The sequence below is a fragment of the Ctenopharyngodon idella genome, chromosome 6, assembly GCF_019924925.1.
Source record: "Ctenopharyngodon idella isolate HZGC_01 chromosome 6, HZGC01, whole genome shotgun sequence".
Classification (NCBI taxonomy): Eukaryota; Metazoa; Chordata; class Actinopteri; order Cypriniformes; family Xenocyprididae; genus Ctenopharyngodon; species Ctenopharyngodon idella.
In genome coordinates, this window is record NC_067225.1 from 3,475,421 (window position 1) to 3,493,454 (window position 18,034).

Genomic DNA, 18,034 nt, shown 5'->3' on the forward strand with positions numbered 1-18,034 from the left:
CATTTAACTAAATCTGTTGATTCAAAGGATTGGTACCTAAATACATATGAAAAGATGCCAGAGCAAAATCCTCATCCATTGATCAATAGTTATTGTTAATTAAAACTAAAACTATTAAAAATGATTTTTAATTAATATGAAGCTGAAATAAAATTAGATAAACCTTAAACAAATTCGAAATGTCACCTTAGCAACTAACTGAAATAAAATAAGTTTAAGATGAAGCACCAAAATTGCAGAAACTTAAATTGAAATAAAAATGATTTAAAGCTAAATATAATATAAAAATAAAACTATTAAAAATCTTTTTTGTTTTTTATTGAAATGAAGCTGAAATAAAATATACGTTTTAGATGAAAACCTTAAACAAATTAGAAATGTTACCTTGGCAACTAACTGAAATAAAATAAGTTTAAGATGAAGTACTAAAATTGCTGAAACCTAAACTGAAATAAAAATAAATGAAAGCTAAATAGCAATATATGAAAAAAAAAAATACAAATGACAAAAGCACATAACAAAATTACTAAAATGTAAACTGAAAAAAAAAAGCTAATTTAAAATATTAATAAATACTATAATAGTATATAAATAATATAAATATAGTAAATTAAATACAATAATATAAATAAAGAACAGCTCAAGAAAAGTCATGGAAATTCATTGGTGTGAAGAAGAGGTATAAACCATGTACAGTATTTTGAGGGTATTTTATCTCAAAATGTATCCTTTTCTTTAGTATTAATCTGGTTCATGTGTTTTTAATAATATTAGTGAATATAAAACTGTGTTTTTTGGTATTAAGGGATGATGCTGTATGTTTGCAGGTGAAGTCATTACCTGTCTTGAGAATGCTGAGAATCTTCAGTCGGTTGATCTGAACGAGTTGTCTGTCACTCTTGATATCTTTGTGCTCACGTTACCTCTGGAGATCGAGGTCATGGCCCCTGACTTCCACCACAACCGGTCAGTGATTGTGAACTGTCCTAGATTTAGGAAAAACAAACAGCATGGGTTCAGCTAGAGTGATCACGATTGTTCTCTGTGCATGTAGGTACACATCTGAGAGTAGTGTGTCTCTGAACCGCTCCCCCGGACAGCCCTCATCCTATCGCTCTGACGAGGAGCTTATGGGAAATCTAGATGGCCTGCGCGGTGTTGGTGTGGAAAGGTCAGCATTCAGAGGTCAACAGACATCATCTGTTGCCAAACATCTTGAGCATTAACTCTATATTTTGCCTCGTTTTGTCATCTTTTGCAGTATGTCTGGAGATCCGCTGTCCAAACTTCCTATTCCACACAAAATGGCTGTTTTAGCCACTATGGATGAGGTGAGAATGCAAAGTTTTATATGAAAATGAAAAATGATAGTGATATTATTAAAAATATATTTTCATTATCTAAAACAATTATTCATCATTGATCCAGTAATGAAAGTTAATCGCTTTCCACTCTTCCAAGCACTGTATATGAAATATGCATGAAAGTTCAGTACCGTTTATTATTGCCGGAGGAGGATCTGGGTCTCTCTCTGATTATTTTACTATCATTAATATACTATTATAGATTTTATTAATAATTTAATGAATGTCAATACATCATCAATCCTTCCAAAACATGTTTTTGTCTTACCCCTGATTCACTATGGTAAGCCTATCATAAGTGTTTATATTTTAGTCTCGTCAAGTCAACCTTTATTTTTATAGCACATTTAAAAACAACAGAAGTTAGACCTGTCGGGATGGTTTGCGTGGGAAATTGCGTACATACGTCACTCGCCCATGTATGTCTCGTCATGTCCGTAAATAGAGAAAAGTTGCTCCGGCTACTTTGATGTGTGTACGGTGTGGGAGTGGCACAGGTTAGTTGTCACAACAAATGAGAAAGAAAGTCTGTTGGCAAAAAGGGAACGTGACAGAGCTCGTAATAAAACAAGAATCAACATTGGCTTGGCTTTTCGGTGATGGTGAGAACTGAGGGATTTGAAATATTGTAAAAGCGATGCGGAGATGACGTTTTTTTACTCAACAGGTGAGTACAGTATTTTATTGAACAGATAAATTGCCATATGTAGCTCTCTAACAGAGTTCATCATTTATTGTGAAGGGTCATTTCAAGGTTGTTGTTGCGCTGTGCTGGAATTTATTTTTAAGGAAGTACCATGTCTATTAATGGGTAAAGCTACAGTAATGTCTTCAGCTAGTCAGCTTGAGATCCTTTCCATCTAAACTGGTTATATCTCTTAAACCTAGTAGTGAATGTCTTATGAGCAGTATGATAATCTCTCTCTCTCTATTTAGTTATGAGAAAAAAACATATTCATCCGCACAGTCACGCAGAGCTGAAGCACAACCAAAACAATGTTCTTCTGCAAAATGCATGCAGTTTTGTTTTTTAACCACTAGAGGTTCAAAAGTTACATAGTGTACCTTTTTAAGTTTCAGAAATTGTGTTCTGTGTTTTTGTCATTTTTATTAGCTTTTTCTTTTTTAAAAGTGTTTATATAGTTTTTATATGGAAGCATGTTTCAGCCACAGAATAAAAAAATAAAAATGTAATTGCGACTTTTTTAAATGAAAAATAAATTCTCACAATTCTTTATAAATAAAGTATAACTTAAACTGAACAAAAATTAGAAATGGTGCCTTTTAGTTTAGTTTTAGTTGATGATAATAACACTGTCTCTTTCAGATCCGTTGGCTCTTGGAGGATGAGATCGTCTCTGCTCTACGGCACTCGTCTGTTATCAATTCCTCCACCCTGCAAAAAGTTTCCGAGCATGTGTGTCATTCCAGCGGCCGCCCGCAGTGCCACTGTGAGGTCGTTCCCCTGCAGTTCGTATTTGGTCCAGAGCAGTCGCTGGAAAAGTTTCAAGAGGTTTGAAATCATACGATGACCTCTATTATTGGTGATAAGACTTCCCAGGAAAGGTCAAGAACGAGATTATGTTCTGCCCTGCTGTTTAATAACATGTCCCTTCTTCCTCACTGCAGGAGTTCAAGAGGTTATCGTTTCCTGGTTACCTGCTAAATGCGGAGCAATACAACTTCCACTACGTCTCACTGAGTCGGCAGCAGTCTCACAGGCTCCAGGCTGCAAGACAGCTGTCTAACATCACTGCTCAGTACTCAACTGGCACAGAAACAACATCTAAGCAAACCAGCCTGTGTCCTGAGTTGGAAGATGGTGCAAAAGTAACAGCAAACATCTCCACATTAGACAAAGAAGTGGAGCCAAAGAAAAAGGAGCTGGATGCTGAGGTAATTATTAAAAACCTTTTAACCATATCTGAGGAAATGCATTCCATTTGTTTAATGACAAAATTATCTCTTTAAGAGTAACTCATGCGAAAATGTCACCAAAATGAATAAAAATGCACCTAAAATCATAGAAACGGCAAAAAAATGACCTGTATCTTGATTTTATATTTATAACATATCACACTAGCAAGAGTGCTCACTTTCACACTATTGCAAGTGTGATATTGATTTTATACAACACTTCGTACAGTTTGACGAACAAGAAGCTAATATTAACTTACATTTTAGACACACTATTGTCAATATTGTATGTTTTTTGCAAATAAAAATGATTTCAAACAAAGTCACATCAGAACCATTGCAAATGATTTTATTATGTGAGAAGAAAAAGAGTGGAGTGATACAAGAGACATGAAACTAGCATGAAATCAGTTGCCTGAGATAAAGATTAAGCAGTTTATCGTCATTATACAAAAATATATGATCACAGAATGCAGTGATTTGACCGTTCACAATCAAGTATCCCAAAGAACCATGTTATAAATATAATATTATCTTATCTCTTCATCTGGAGTATGATTCATGTGTTTTCCTGCAGCAGGTTGAGTGTGGAGTCGCGGCGCATCAGCAGGCGAGGGATGACGGGGACATGCGGCCTGCAGCAGCTGACTCAGCCAGCGAGTCTCTCTCCGAGACCTCTGAACCCGGACAGGTCAAACAGACTGATGCAGAGGAGACTCGACCTCAGAGTGCCGTCAGCGGTGCTGCTCACCTGCAGATGGGCAGCAGCACCGAACGCTCGTCTGATCATACGTCCCCTCCCAAAACACCCTCCGCTGCCAGCCTGGCCGAATCCGTGCAGTCTGCCACACACAGTGAGTGTCACAAGACAAACCTAAGAACTAACCTCAGATCATGGGGCATCATTTATAAAGACGTGCATAGAATGATCCTAAATCAGTGTCCCTGTGGGTCCTTAAGTCTTAAATTCAGTTGTATCAAATATAAGGCCATAACAAGTCTTAAATATCTTAAATGTTATAGGAAAAGTCTTAATTATTATTTCAGGAGCTGGTGGATTGGTTGAAAATTTTCACCAGAACAGACGTTTTCTGTTCCGTCAAATTTTCCAAAATGGTTTTGAAATTCATTGACCGAAACCATGACATTTCTCTGACGCATTACCTTATCTGCAAACTTTTCTAAAAAAACGCTGCCGCATTGTATAAAGGGATTACCAGGGTAACCGCTATATTTCTGCTATTCCATAATATTCACCTGCTATCAGAGAGTGAAATTGCATTTTCATTCAAGTTAATGTGCATTCTAAAAATCTAAACAATTAGGAGAAGATAAGAATGGTATTCATTTTATTAGTGCAGGTCTTATAAATGAGGCCCCTGGTTGTTTAGTTAGATTCTAAAAATGAAGTTAGTAAAAGCTTTATTTCCTGTTGCTTTCAGGCAGTGGGAAACTGCGGCCCAGTCGAGTTCAGAGCGTTGTCTCCAGTCAGGGCAGCCTGGACTCAGATATGCTAGGTGAGACTTCACAGAACAGACTACATGTTCACACTCACATTTGCATCACAATCATCATTCCTCATGGTCTTTCTCCTCTATGCTGTTTGTTTTTCAGGTTATGATGGCGGCAGCAGTGATTCTGAGTGTGAAGGACCTACTATGAATGAGCAGGAGAGACAGATGCCTCTCATGCCTGATTTCTGGCTCATCATCAGAATTCATCAGGACAGAGTGGAGGTTTTTTCCCATGCCAGGTACTGCTGCAGAGACACGCTCATACTCAGCATGCAGGTTATGAAATTTACATTCAGAAAGCAGCAAATTCAAGCAAAAATTCAAGCATCAACACAGTCTCATAGTTTGTTGTATGAACATGAATGATTGTGGCTTGTTGAGAAGTTTGCTGTTACTTTTCTAAAATAAAAAAATATATATATTTATTAATATAAATGGTAAAATGTATTGATATCTACATCTCTCTCTCTCTCTCTCTCTCTCTATATATATATATATATATATATGTATATATATTCAGTTTTTAATGTTGTCTTCAATGCTGTTATGCAAGTTATTATAATAAAAAATTATCAAACAATATCAAAGCAATTTTTGGAAAGGTTTTCAGTACCTATTTGTGTAAACTGCCAAAAAATGGGCCTCAAGTTTTTGTTGTCCCTGTAAGTTTTCAGCTTATAATGAGTTTGTGTTCAATTGTGTTCTAAATATATAAAGAATACAAATGAGCAGCATGTCGTGCTTAAAATGCAAACTTTAGTTTTCCCCAGACGTGCAAACAAAACTGAATTTTGCATTTTCCTGCTGAGTCTATTAAAACACTTTGTACTGTTTGAATCTTGTGAATCTTGAACATTGTGTTGGCAGGAGTTTTAACAGAGCGAAAGAAGAGGAAGAGGAAGAGATTCCAGAATACCTGCGTCTTCATCAGCTGGTGGTGAGAAGGATTGGAGAAATGTGCCGAATAGTCAACCAGGTAAAAAACAGCCTAGCCTTTTCATTATCAGCGTAAAGTCTGGCCCACATTGTAGCTTATTCTAGCAAGACTGACCACTTAGTGAGAAAGTTTCACTATCTCTGGTTCATCACCCCAGATCCTCTACCACTGTTTTTCACTTTGTTGCTCTTTAACCTCTCAATCACTTTCTCTGCAGCGCCTCCTACTACAAGACCTGCATGATAGTCATGTTTGCCATTCTCTCCTGGTTGCTGAGAGTGAAGAGGACATCTGGAAGCACGAGTCGCTCTACCGGCCCAGGATGACCAACTCTGATGGTACAGAACCCAGCTGGATGACTGACATGACATGCCAGAGCAGGACTCAGCAGACTCTTTGACATGAAGATTGCCATTTAGAAAATTTATTTTAATCACTTATGCTTTAATCATTTAGGCATGTTTTTCCTTTAAAAAAAATAGCTAAATCTATTAGAAAATGATAATGTTTCCAAATATCTTAATCTATAGAAACCTTTATTATGAGACCAAACATTGCTCACACCCCAAACCCTGCTCCAGATCCATATCCGTGCACATGCCAGAGCCTTGGGAAAATGATACAATTTTTTTTCCCCCTGATTTAAAAATTGCAATTGCGATATATATGTATATAAATTAGTGCTGTCAATCAATTTAAAAAATAAACTAATTAATCGCACATTTTTCTGTAATTAATCGTGTTTAATCGCACCTAAAATGAAAGTTTTTAATATATTTTTATATTGTAATAACTTAACACTTAACCTCCAAATTAATGTAGATACAACATAAAGACATTTTAAATATTTGATATAACAGGTAGGAAATATACAGAAATTGAATAATAAATCACAGCAGCAGGTTTATGAGGCTGCTGTCACTTTAAGATCTGAAGCACACGACATGGATCTGACACTCTTGCGATGTCCTCACAACTTTTTACGGTCATTTAATACTTTATTAAACTCATTTAAGACTCTGTTTTGGCATAATTTTTATGCGTTTTTGTCCGTTAAAGCATGAAAGAGAACTGAATGTGGCCCGCGCTCTGAAGCGGCTTTCTGTGTGCATGATTCGTGTGACAGGAGATTCACAGACAGCACGCCAGTACAGATTTAAGTTCTTTTTTTGCAACTAATCGTGCAAAAAGGAGTCATCCGTTTTTTCCCCGTTGCGCTCCCGAAGCCACCGAGGCCTTACGTGAATCTGCGACCTGGGGTTCGGATGTAGAGCTCGATGACATGGAGAGCGAGCAGACGGGCCTCGCCCTTTCTCTTCATCCCTCTCCTGAGCACAGGCACGGGGTTTGCCGGTCGAATTCTCACATGATTATCTATGCCCCAGCCCGGAGGCGTGCGAGACGGTTTCCTTCGGGCTAGAGGATGTTATTTGCACCGCAGCGTCCGACTCCGAGGATTTCGGGCCTGCTTCAACTGACGCTCTCCCGCCTGACGTGCTTTCGTACGCTACGGAGAAGCTCGTTATTGATTGGCCCGACAAGCCCTGCGAATCTCAGTCTAAACTCGATGAGAGGATTCTGAGTGGCCCAAATTCAAAACCAGTGTGGAGAAAGCTCCCCTTTTTCAGTGATCTGCATAATGAGATCCTCAGATCCTGGAAGCAGCCCTTTTCTGCCCGCTTGACAAATGCGGCAGCCGCTGACTTCACCAACCTTGTTGGTTCTGTGGAGCGGGGCTACACCACCATTCCAGGGATCGAAGACACGCAGGCTACACACCACTCTCCATCTTCGGCTCCTTCTTGGAAGTCCCGCCCCCTCCTTCCGACTAAACCGTGCAGTACTTCCATCCTTATTGGAAAGTCCTACATGGCAGCTGGTCAGGCAGGCATGGCCCTTCGTTCTATGGCCAATCTCCAAGCCTACCAAGTGGACATTTTGAAAGAAAGCGGACAAGGAGCTCCGCAGAGCCACAGATTTGGCCTTAAGAGCCACTAAGCACACCGCACGTGCTATTGGGCGCACCATGGCGGGCTCGGTGGTGGCTGAACGCCACCTGTGGCTCAATCTTACGGAGATCTGTGATAAGGAGAAGGTGTTTCTCATGGATGCTCCTGTTTCTTAGTCTGGGTTGTTCGGGGAGGCGGTCAACACGGTGGTTGACAAATTTTGGGCCACCAAGTCCCAGCCGGCTGCTCTCAGCCAGTTTATGCCCAGGAGGGTTAGGGAGTCTTCTAACCCCTCCCCTTCTCTACCCAGAGAGTGCTCCTCGCATAGGAAGGAGTTCACCAGTAGGAGAAGTGACCCGGTTCATCCCCCACCAACTACGGTTTGGGGAGCCCGTGGTCGCCCACTACCCCGCCAGTGACCCCATAGGCATCTTGAGCTGAAGCGGTCCAGCAAACCCTCCACTCCAGCTCCTTTGAGTCGCTCCTGACCCTCACGACAGAAAGTGGAGAGCTTCCCCTGCCTTCCAAGGTTAGGTCAGACCGTGCAAGCGTTTCTGCCCACCTCTCGCTCGCTCTCCTCATTTAGCTCTGTCACACCCACCGCCCAGCACATTTCTGTGTGCAGCGTTCGATCTGCCTCACCCCTTTTCGACACGGGAGTTAGCAGACGCACTAAGCTTTCTCCCCTCACCTCCGATTTGCTTGTTACCTGCTGCTCGTGTAGTCGGAGACACGTGCAGTTTTCTCCAGGAGCCGGCAGACCCTGTTTCGATCACACAGGCTGTGGGCCCTCTCCATAGAAGAGGCTTCTTCAGTGGATGTGGAACGCGGCTTCTTCAGCCGCTACTTTCTAGTTCTGAAGAAGGATGGCGGTCTACGCCGTATACTATACCTTCACCGGCTGAACTTCTCCCTTTACAATGGGAAGTTTAGGATGCTGACGCTGAAGGCTATCATGTCTCAAAATCGTGCAGGGGACCGGTTTGTCACTGTAGACCTCAAGGGTGCCTATTTCATATTCAGGTTGTCCGGCGACACAGGAAGTTCCTCAGATTCGCCTTTGGAGGAAAGGTTTATCAGTACAAGGTTCTCCCCTTTGGCCTTGCCCTGGCACTGAGGACATTCACAAAGTGTATGGATGCTACTCTGGCCCCGTTGAGGCTCCAGGGCATGCGTATACTCAACTACCTGGACGATTGGCTCATTTTAGCCAGGGAATTAGTGACCCGCCACAGGGACGTCACCCTTCACCACATCCGGTCTCTCGGCCTCAGACTAAACACCGAAAAGAGTGTTCTCACCCCATCTCAACAGACTGTGTTCTTAGGGGTTCACCTAGATTCCGTTCAGATGCAGGCCCGTCTGGCTCCGGCCCGGATTTCCAGTCTCGTTACATGTTTGGCCTGCTTCAGGCTAGGCCATAATATTTCTGTGAGTACTTGTCGCAGGCTCCTGGGCCTCATGGCCGCAGCCTCCCCTGTGCTCCCCCTAGGACTGCTTCACATGAGGCCGTTTCTTTGGTGGATGAAGCTCTTTGGGATCCGATCAACAGGCCTTTCGCCTATTGAATGTGTCGCGCGGTTGTTTCCGCACCCTTTCAGTATGGCCGTAACCCTCTCTTCCTTCGAAAGGGGGTCAACATGGGCGCTGTTTTTTGTCGCCAAATGATCACGACAGATGCCTCTCTGACCGGCTGGGGCGTGGTCTTCGAGGGCAGGCCAGTGTCTGGGGTGTGGACGGTAGAGCTGTCACATAAACAGCTTGGAGCTGAGAGCTGTCTCCCTGGTCCTACTACACTTTCTCACCTTTCTCAGGGGGCGCCACGTCATCATCAGGATGGAAAACATGGCGGTAGTGTCTCACATAAATCGCTAAGGGGGCTCACAGTTACGCACCCTAGACAGGCATGTGTGTCGTCTCCTCCTTTGGGCTCAGGACAGGCTCCTTTCTCTGAGAGAGGTTCACGCTCCCGGGACCTTGAACCTCGCAGCGGATTTTCTGTTGAGGCAAAAGCTCAGATCGGGGGAATGGATACTAAACCCTCAGACAGTAGCCTGGATTTGTGAAGTGTTTGGCAGAGTGGAGGTGGACCTCTTTGCGTCGCAGGAGCCGTCCCAATGCCCGCTTTGGTTCTCCCTGAGCTCCCAGGCCAGGATATGTGCCCAAGGTCTTGTCTACGTCATTTCACTCTCAAGTTATTACCCTTCATTCGTTCCATCCTCCTCCTTTCGCTTCAGTAGAGGATGAAAAACTTCACTTGCTCTGCCCTGTCCGAGCATTGAAGTTTTATGTAGATCGCTCTAGTGGTTGGAGAAGATCGAATCAGCTCTTGGTATATTTTGGTGCTGGCCGCCGCGGGCTTGCCGCATCAAAGCAAAGAATTTTCCACTGGGTTACAGAGGCTATTTCACTGTCGTATGAGGTGCGTGGTCTATCTTCACCTCTCAACGTTCAGGCACATTCCACCAGAGGTGTGGCTTCCTCTCAAGCTCTTTTCAGAGGGGTCCTCCTAGAGGATATTTGTGTAGTGGCAGGATGGTCCTCTCTGCACACTTTTGTCAAATTTTATAGTTTGGATCTCGAAATGGCTCCGGGTTCCCAGGTTCTGTCTGCTTGAACCGGCCATGGATGCTGTCTGGTTTTTCATCATGCTAGATACGGCAGTGCTTTAGCTTCAAGTTCAATTTCAATTAATCATGCAGCCCCATACCATGCGTATAGCTTTGTTTAAATGAAATCTGTTGATATTGTTGCACTCTTGATATGCAGTAAAAGTTAATATCGCCTGATGATGCTGCTGTAAAATGGAGAACAATTTACGCTAATACAAACAAACACACAGACTAAAGCCTGCTGGGAAGGTCAATTCAAGGGTAGTGATAATGAGACAGCAGTGTGAGTCTGAGCACTCGCCTCATCGACTACAATTTTATAACTGCTGTTTAGCATGAATTACTGCACTAATGTCCTAATATGGCCTGTTGTTCTGCCTCAGACTGTGTAAATGAATTGGATACGGTCGACCACAGAGATGAACGTTCAAATGCTTCATTTCTATCGTACAACTTTAGGTGCTCTGCGGGCCTGTTGAGTTCAGATAATCCTGCTAATCTCCCTTTTGTTATGAAATTGTTAAGATGAAAGTTTCATCCCCATAATTGCACCTTTTTTCCACCCCAGACTACAACGCTGACGAAAGCTATCAGCCGCGGGACTACCTCGCTGCCACTATGCAGTTCATACCGGGTTACTTCGCCTGTGACGTAGTCTGGAGCACCGTAATTTATATTCACCCACGGCTCAAGATGGGGCCCAACATGGGTGTTTCCCGGGGTGAGTGACACCTCAGTGGACCAATCGGGTGGTTCCTCGTTAAGACACATTTTTACCAGGGAAAAACTAGTAAGCTTGTAGATGATTTCTTTTCTCTGATTCTTTCAGCTATCCAGGCTCTGCGCTCCGTTCTAAACGCCTTTTGTGTGGTCAACCGCAAAAACATGTTTGTCTATCAGGAGCGCACCACCAAATCTGTGTTCTACCTCCGGTGAGTCAGAAGCTATTCATGTCTACATATTAGTGACTGACCAGTATGAGTTTTTCAATGTATGATGACGTTGATATCTGGAGAACATAATGAACATGGGTAAATCACTGTGGGTAAAAACAACTTTCAAATGCGTAAATGTGAATGTTAAAGTAGCAACTTGCTCAACCGTTCAAAAATTTTGGGTCGGTAAGAATTTTTTTGTTTTTGAAAGTCTCTTATGCTCAAATCTGCATTTATTTGATAAAAAATACAGCATATGTTATTACAATTTAAATTAACTGTTTTCTGTATGAATATATTTTAAAAACAAAGCTGAATTTTCAGCATCATAACTCCAGTTTTCAGTGTCACATGATCATTCAGAAATCATTCTAATATGCTGATTTGCTGCTCAAGAAACATTTCTGTTTATTATCAATGTTGAAAACAGTTGTGTAGCTTCATATTTTTGTGGAAACCATGAAACATTTTTTTTTCAGAATTCTTTGTTGTTGAAAAGTTCAAAAGAAATTTGAAATCTCTTGTAACATTATAAATGTCTTTACTGTCACTTTTGCTCAATTTAATGCATCCTTGCTGAATTAATTTATGTAAAAAAACTATATAATAATGTACTAACCCCAAAATTTTGATCTGTAGTGTATCTGTTTTCATAGTCTTTTATTTTATTTGTAGATTTATCACCCTAATTGCAGTCCTCATTGTTTTGTGCCAGATTAATCCAGCTCTAATTGCCTCATTTAAAATGATATTGTTCCCTTAAATAGCCTGAATGTAATTAGATACTTTTAGTTAGTGAATTATAGTGTTTGTAGTTGCTTGTAGTTTGTGAAGCTGCCATTTCCAAGTAACTTCACTAAATGTCGACGGCTGATATTCTGCCTGTACACAGGCACGTTACAATGCATTGCAATACATTACAATACACTTGCATGCATGTACATAAACACATACAAATTTGCTTTAATTTTTTCACAGTATTTATCTAAAAATTAATTAAAAGCAGAAAAACGGCAGATATATCTGTCTGCTACTGTAAAATATACCTACAACTTCTCCATCTGTGGCTTCTCTCTTCCAGTCTCACTATAATGTACTGTAAGGCCCTGTTTACACCTCGTATTAAGGTGCATTTTGGTCAATCGGATCGTAAGTGGACAATGCTAAATACAGGTATAAACAGGGTCTAAAATGTTTTGAGCTTGTCCACTTTCGACCACTTCCAGAGGTAGTCGAAAACGCATTCGACCAGATTGCTTTGTTTAGTCACTCTTGTGGTCGAATCTGTTCAAACAGCCACAAAAGACCACCTACTCTTCGCCTACTGACCTAACGCATAAACATTATGGGAAGTGCGCTAGTCAGACGGGATTTAAACTTTGTCGGCTGAAGACCCAAGTAGAATAAAAACGAAAGCTGATGCTGATGTTTTCCTTCTTCTCCAGGGGTGTTCATATGTAAATTGCATAAGCTTATTTTGTCCATTAGATTGGAAGATCTGAAAAATCCCATACATTTACCCACCCATAGACCTTCCCCTCGAATAAATCAGGACAGAAGTGGTTGAAAGTGGACAAAAGACGGATTAAAACACCAGGTGTAAACGGAATGTGTCTCCCTTGTCTACTTGTGATCCGATCGACCAAAATGCATCAGGTGTAAACAGGGCCTGTGATCGCTAGAATGTATTTCAATTCTTTTCATGAGCTTGACCTTCTCGTCCCATCTGTCTGTCCCCACAGACTCTCAGAGACGTCTCAGGCAGGGAAGTACAGTGATTTGGATGGAAACATGCACACGCGCTCTGTCGGTCTGGCCCGCAGCCAGGAGCCGCTGGGCTCTGAGGACCTCACGGTAACATTCACATACTGTCACTTCTCATTACGCTTTAGGATACTAGAGCCCTCAGGAGCCATTAGGGCTCCAATCCCCTTCTGGAGTGAATGATTTACCTGCTGCTTGCAAAGGACTGACCTGTCCTTGTGTTTTCACCATTTATGAGGCTCATCCTGATGGGATGAGCGATAGAAGATCTGAGCAATTATGTGTTTATCACCTGGAAAACAGGTGTAGAATGTGCTCCCATGTGCCTGATGTGATGTGTGTAAGTATGTGATCACATGTATCTTGTGTTCATAGGGATCACGCTCATCTCTGGAAGGCTCAAGGCCGGTTGGACTGGTGGACAAACACATTTTACTGCTGGTGCATGGCGTGGGGACTGCAGGTGAGAGAGAGGGACAGATAAATGTGTGAAACGGTGAGACGAAACAAAAGATGAAATGAAGTGCGTTGTTCCTGTGAGGGTTGTTACACGACTACAGGCAACAAGCTTGTTGTAGCATCGATATGGACCAGACACCACGGTTCAAAATTAATTTGCAAAGTTTGACCATCATACAATGAAAATTTATTATTTGCATGTGTTTTAGGTCTTTTTAGTTTAAACATTCAAGCGATTTTTTTTAAACCTTTTGAGCGCAAGAAGGCGCAAAAGAGAGCTCAATTCTGAACGTGCGGCTGTTTTCTGAACACCGAATTCCTTTCTCTACAGCATCTATTTGTGCCTAAATGGACACATACATGCAAAAAAATCTCAAAATGCACGTTTATGCGAGTATGCTCATAAACAGTTGCTTTTGGCTTAGCTGAAGGTAAACCATTGAGAAAGAAAATGGATGTGTAACAGTATTTTGGATCCGCACATTCGGTCTTAAAGTGACAGCAGCCTAATATTCCTGCTGCTGAATGTTAATCCTACAACAAAACACAAAAAGAAAAATCAGTTTTGTAGCTTTAACACAGATTAATTATATTTAATTTGTACAGTGACGACTATGCAGTGTTATTTTACATTTGATTATTCAATTTCTGTACCTGAATACTGTTATACTTACCTGAAAAATACAAAGCACTATTTATTTCATTTGTATCTGTGTTCTATTATATTTATATATGCTTGTAATCTGTTCATTATTTTCTATGCATATTTACTCACCTACAAATTCACTCTAGAATGATTCCAGAATGATTAATTTTTTCCAAATAGAGCTATTCAAGTCATCTGGTGATTTTTTTTTTTTTTTTTTTTTTTTTTTTTTTTCTTTTTCTTTTTTTTTTTCTTCATATCACAATAATATATCGCAGAAAAACAAAATATATGTCAGTTTTTTCCAATATCATGCAGCCCTACAACACACCTCACCAAACCACACTAACTGAAAGCAGAACCAATAAGGAGCTGTTCATTTAGGAAGGTTTTTTGCATTCATAATGCAAGATATTCTTGCATACAAACTGGAAAGAGCGCAACTCAGTAGAATATAGTGCAGCGATCCCTGCCATGCATTTTTAGTAGTTGAAATGGTTTAACAAGAAAGAGTCATCTATCACAACAAACTGCCTTTTTGTTATGACTATTTTGCACATTTTAGAATAATAGAACTAAGTATAAGAATTATACAGTGACTGAAACATGTTACAAAAATGTGAGAGAATTTTTTATATGTGTCTGTGTATGTATTACACACAATACCATTTAAAAGTATGGGGTCAGTAAGATATTTTTAAAGAAATTAATAGCTACTTTTATTCAACTAGCTACTAGCTAAAAAAAAAAACTAGCTAATAGCTACTTTTATTATATATATTTTTTTGAAAATATAAATTTAGTCAAGTGTGCCCAAACTTTTGTCTGGAGGTGTATGTTGAGCATGCAGCAAAGATTTAGTAAAAGAAAAGGCATTCATTTTGTGAAGGTTTTTTTTTTTTTTCTTTTTTTTTTTTTTTTTTTTTTAAGTTGGACAGAAAACAGCATAGATTTTTAGCAGTCAAACTCTCAGGACTCTCTAACAGTACCTGCAGTACCATCAGCAGCTGACAGGAGGCGCTGTTGCTCCACACCCGTCATGCTGATATTGGGCTATAAGTCATTTCTTTCCTGTAAATGTTTTACTTCACTCCCAAAGTGTAACCATACAAATCTTGTCTCATCAGTTTATTTTTAAATGCATATCTGTAATTTGTTGGGACTTTTCTTTCTTTAGCAAGCTGCCTTGAGGGATTTCAGCACCTCCTAGGGAGACTTTATTTATAAACCGAAAGTCAATATGAAATGGCTTCCAGTCTGTGAACTATTTTACTTACATAATGTGACATATTTCCAAGTGAGATATTATGTTTTGTGATTGACAGGTCCAGAGATCACTGATGAATTAGTGAAGGTATTGAGGAAGCGCCTGGACGAGGCCACGCTGGACATTATTACGGTCATGCTGGTCAGGAACTGCAAACTGACGCCTGCAGATGTGGAGGTGATTTCTCTTTCTCTGTCTCATCCACCATCTCTCTTGTTCCAAGTCTTTTTTCTATTTCTAACTTGTTCTTTACCACAGTTTGGTGTAAAACAGATTAAGCAAATCATATTTGTCTTCTCTATGCAGAGACAGACATTTGTGGGGGAAAAAGGCACAAAAGTATTATAAAATACAGCTCATGCTATGTATTTCAAATTTTCTGAAGCCATCTAATACCTTTTTGCTTTTTTCTAATTTTTGAAATACTTTTTGCTTTGGATCAAAGTTTGCAATGTTGTGATTCATCTCAGAGCGAGTTGAATCCGGATTTTTTAAATATCACTGAAATGCCTTCAGAAGCAAAGCCGCTGAAAATGCGGTCACTGTTTCTCTCTCTATACATCAGAAGGTCAGTTTCCGTCTGTGGGCGGTCAGCGGGTGTGTCGTCTGAGATTAATGGTTGGATAATAGACTGTGGATGTGATTTGTGTTGATTACACACAATTTTTTCAGTTCTGCTCTTTCTTCTTGGTCTCAGTTCATTCAGCCTCCCGGCTCTCCGGCAACAGAAGTGATGGAGTTCTTCCTGCCTCAGTACTGTGTGCCGTGGATCCAGGCGGTGGCTCACTACCTCCGTCAGAACCTCCTCATCTTCCTTCACATCCCTAAATACACTGACAGCAACATCGAGCATCACTTCAAGGTACCCTCCATCTGAGGCATTATTTGGCCCACTCAGACTAGGGTTGTCAAAAGTACAGACTTCGGTACCAAATCAGTACTGAAATTTTAAGAATGTGACTATACCAGCATTTCCCCCTAGCATTTTGAGCGCTGTTGAGCGGATTGTGTTCATTCGCTCAACAGATATGTTTGTGATTTGGCTACAATGATCAACACTTCAAAAACATGTTGTAAATGGACAACATTGAAGCTCTTCACCGAGCTCTTACACAGATACAGATGGGAACGTTTCAAAGCATGCGTCTATCAGCAGATCCGTCTATCAGCAGATATATTAGGGATCCGCTGATAGGCGGCTGCTTTCAAATGCTCCATTCATAAAATGAAAAATGATGAAAATAATGAATAATTAATATATATATATATATATATATATATATATATATATATATGTATAGCAAAGCCGTACATTTTTTGAGCAGTGTATATATATATATATGTATATACACTGCTCAAAAAAATTAAAGGAACACTTTTTAATCAGCGAATAGCATCAAGTCAGTTAAACTCGTGGGATAATGATCTGGTTAGTTAAGTAGCAGAGGGGGTTAATCAGTTTCAGCTGCTTTGGTGTTAAAGAAATTAACAACAGGTGCACTAGATGGGCAACAACGAGACGACCCCCAAAACAGAAATGGTTTTACAGGTGGAGGCCACTGACATTTTTTCCCTACTCCTCTTTTCTGACTGTTTTTCACTAGTTTTGCATTTGGCTAGGGTCAGTGTCACTACTGGCAGCATGAGGCGATACCTGGACCCTACAGAGGTTGCACAGGCAGTCCAACTCCTCCAGGATGGCACATCAATACGTGCCATTGCTAGGTGGTGTACTGTCTCTCCCAGCACAGTCTCAAGAGCATGGATTCCAGGAGACAGGCAGTTACTCTAGGAGAGCTGGACAGGGCCTTAACCCATCAGCAGGACCGGTATCTGCTCCTTTGTGCAAGGAGGAACAGGATGAGCACTGCCAGAGCCCTACAAAATGACCTCCAGCAGGCCACTGGTGTCAATGTCTCTGACCAAACAATCAGAAACTTCATGAAGGTGGCCTGAGGGCCCGACGTCCTCTAGTGGGCCCTGTGCTCACTGCCTGCCACCGTGGAGCTCGATTGGCATTTGCCATTGAATACCAGAATTGGCAGGTCCACCACTGGCGCCCTGTGCTTTTCACAGATGAGAGCAGGTTCACCCTGAGCACATGTGATAGACGTGAACAGGTCTGGAGAAGCCGTGGAGAATGTTATGCTGCCTGTTACATTGTTCAGCATGACTGGTTTGGTGGTGGGTCAGTGATGGTCTGGGGAGGCAGATCCATGGAGGGACGCACAGACCTCTACAGGCTAGACAATGGCACCCTGACTGCCATTAGGTATTGGGATGAAATCCTTGGACCCATTGTCAGACCCTACGCTGGTGCAGTGGGTCCTGGGTTCCTCCTGGTGCTGGAGGATGAAGGAATTGATACCATTGAATGGCTCCCACGCTCGCCTGACCTAAATCCAATCAAACACCTCTGGGAAATTATGTTTCGGTTCATCCGATGCCGCCAGGTTGCACCTCAGACTGCCCAGGAGCTCAGTGATGCCCTAATCCAGATCTGGGAGGAAGTACCCCAGGACCCCATCCGTTGTCTCATTAGGATCATGCCCCGATGTTGTCAGGCATGCATACAAGCACGTGGGGGCCATACAAACTACTGAGTACCATTTTGAGTTGCTGCAATGAAATTTTAGCAAAATGGACTAGCCCGCTGCATCGTTTTTTCAC

The 18,034-nt window shown here is 41.2% G+C and overlaps 1 protein-coding gene across 14 annotated transcripts in view; it reads left to right on the top strand.

The window, feature by feature from the left end:
- LOC127514061 (KICSTOR complex protein SZT2-like) overlaps positions 1-18,034 on the top strand; it is a 105,788-nt gene that overhangs the window by 37,181 nt on the left and 50,573 nt on the right. For all 14 annotated transcript variants that reach the window (XM_051896420.1, XM_051896429.1, XM_051896422.1 and 11 more), the window contains 16 exons: positions 828-966; positions 1,055-1,171; positions 1,262-1,331; positions 2,692-2,877; positions 2,994-3,260; positions 3,859-4,135; positions 4,724-4,798; positions 4,896-5,034; positions 5,663-5,771; positions 5,950-6,070; positions 10,862-11,014; positions 11,123-11,225; positions 12,971-13,082; positions 13,368-13,455; positions 15,423-15,541; positions 16,062-16,226. In XM_051896420.1, the coding sequence (XP_051752380.1) occupies positions 828-966; positions 1,055-1,171; positions 1,262-1,331; positions 2,692-2,877; positions 2,994-3,260; positions 3,859-4,135; positions 4,724-4,798; positions 4,896-5,034; positions 5,663-5,771; positions 5,950-6,070; positions 10,862-11,014; positions 11,123-11,225; positions 12,971-13,082; positions 13,368-13,455; positions 15,423-15,541; positions 16,062-16,226 (2,240 nt within the window). The remainder of the gene's footprint in view (positions 1-827; positions 967-1,054; positions 1,172-1,261; positions 1,332-2,691; positions 2,878-2,993; positions 3,261-3,858; positions 4,136-4,723; positions 4,799-4,895; positions 5,035-5,662; positions 5,772-5,949; positions 6,071-10,861; positions 11,015-11,122; positions 11,226-12,970; positions 13,083-13,367; positions 13,456-15,422; positions 15,542-16,061; positions 16,227-18,034) is intronic.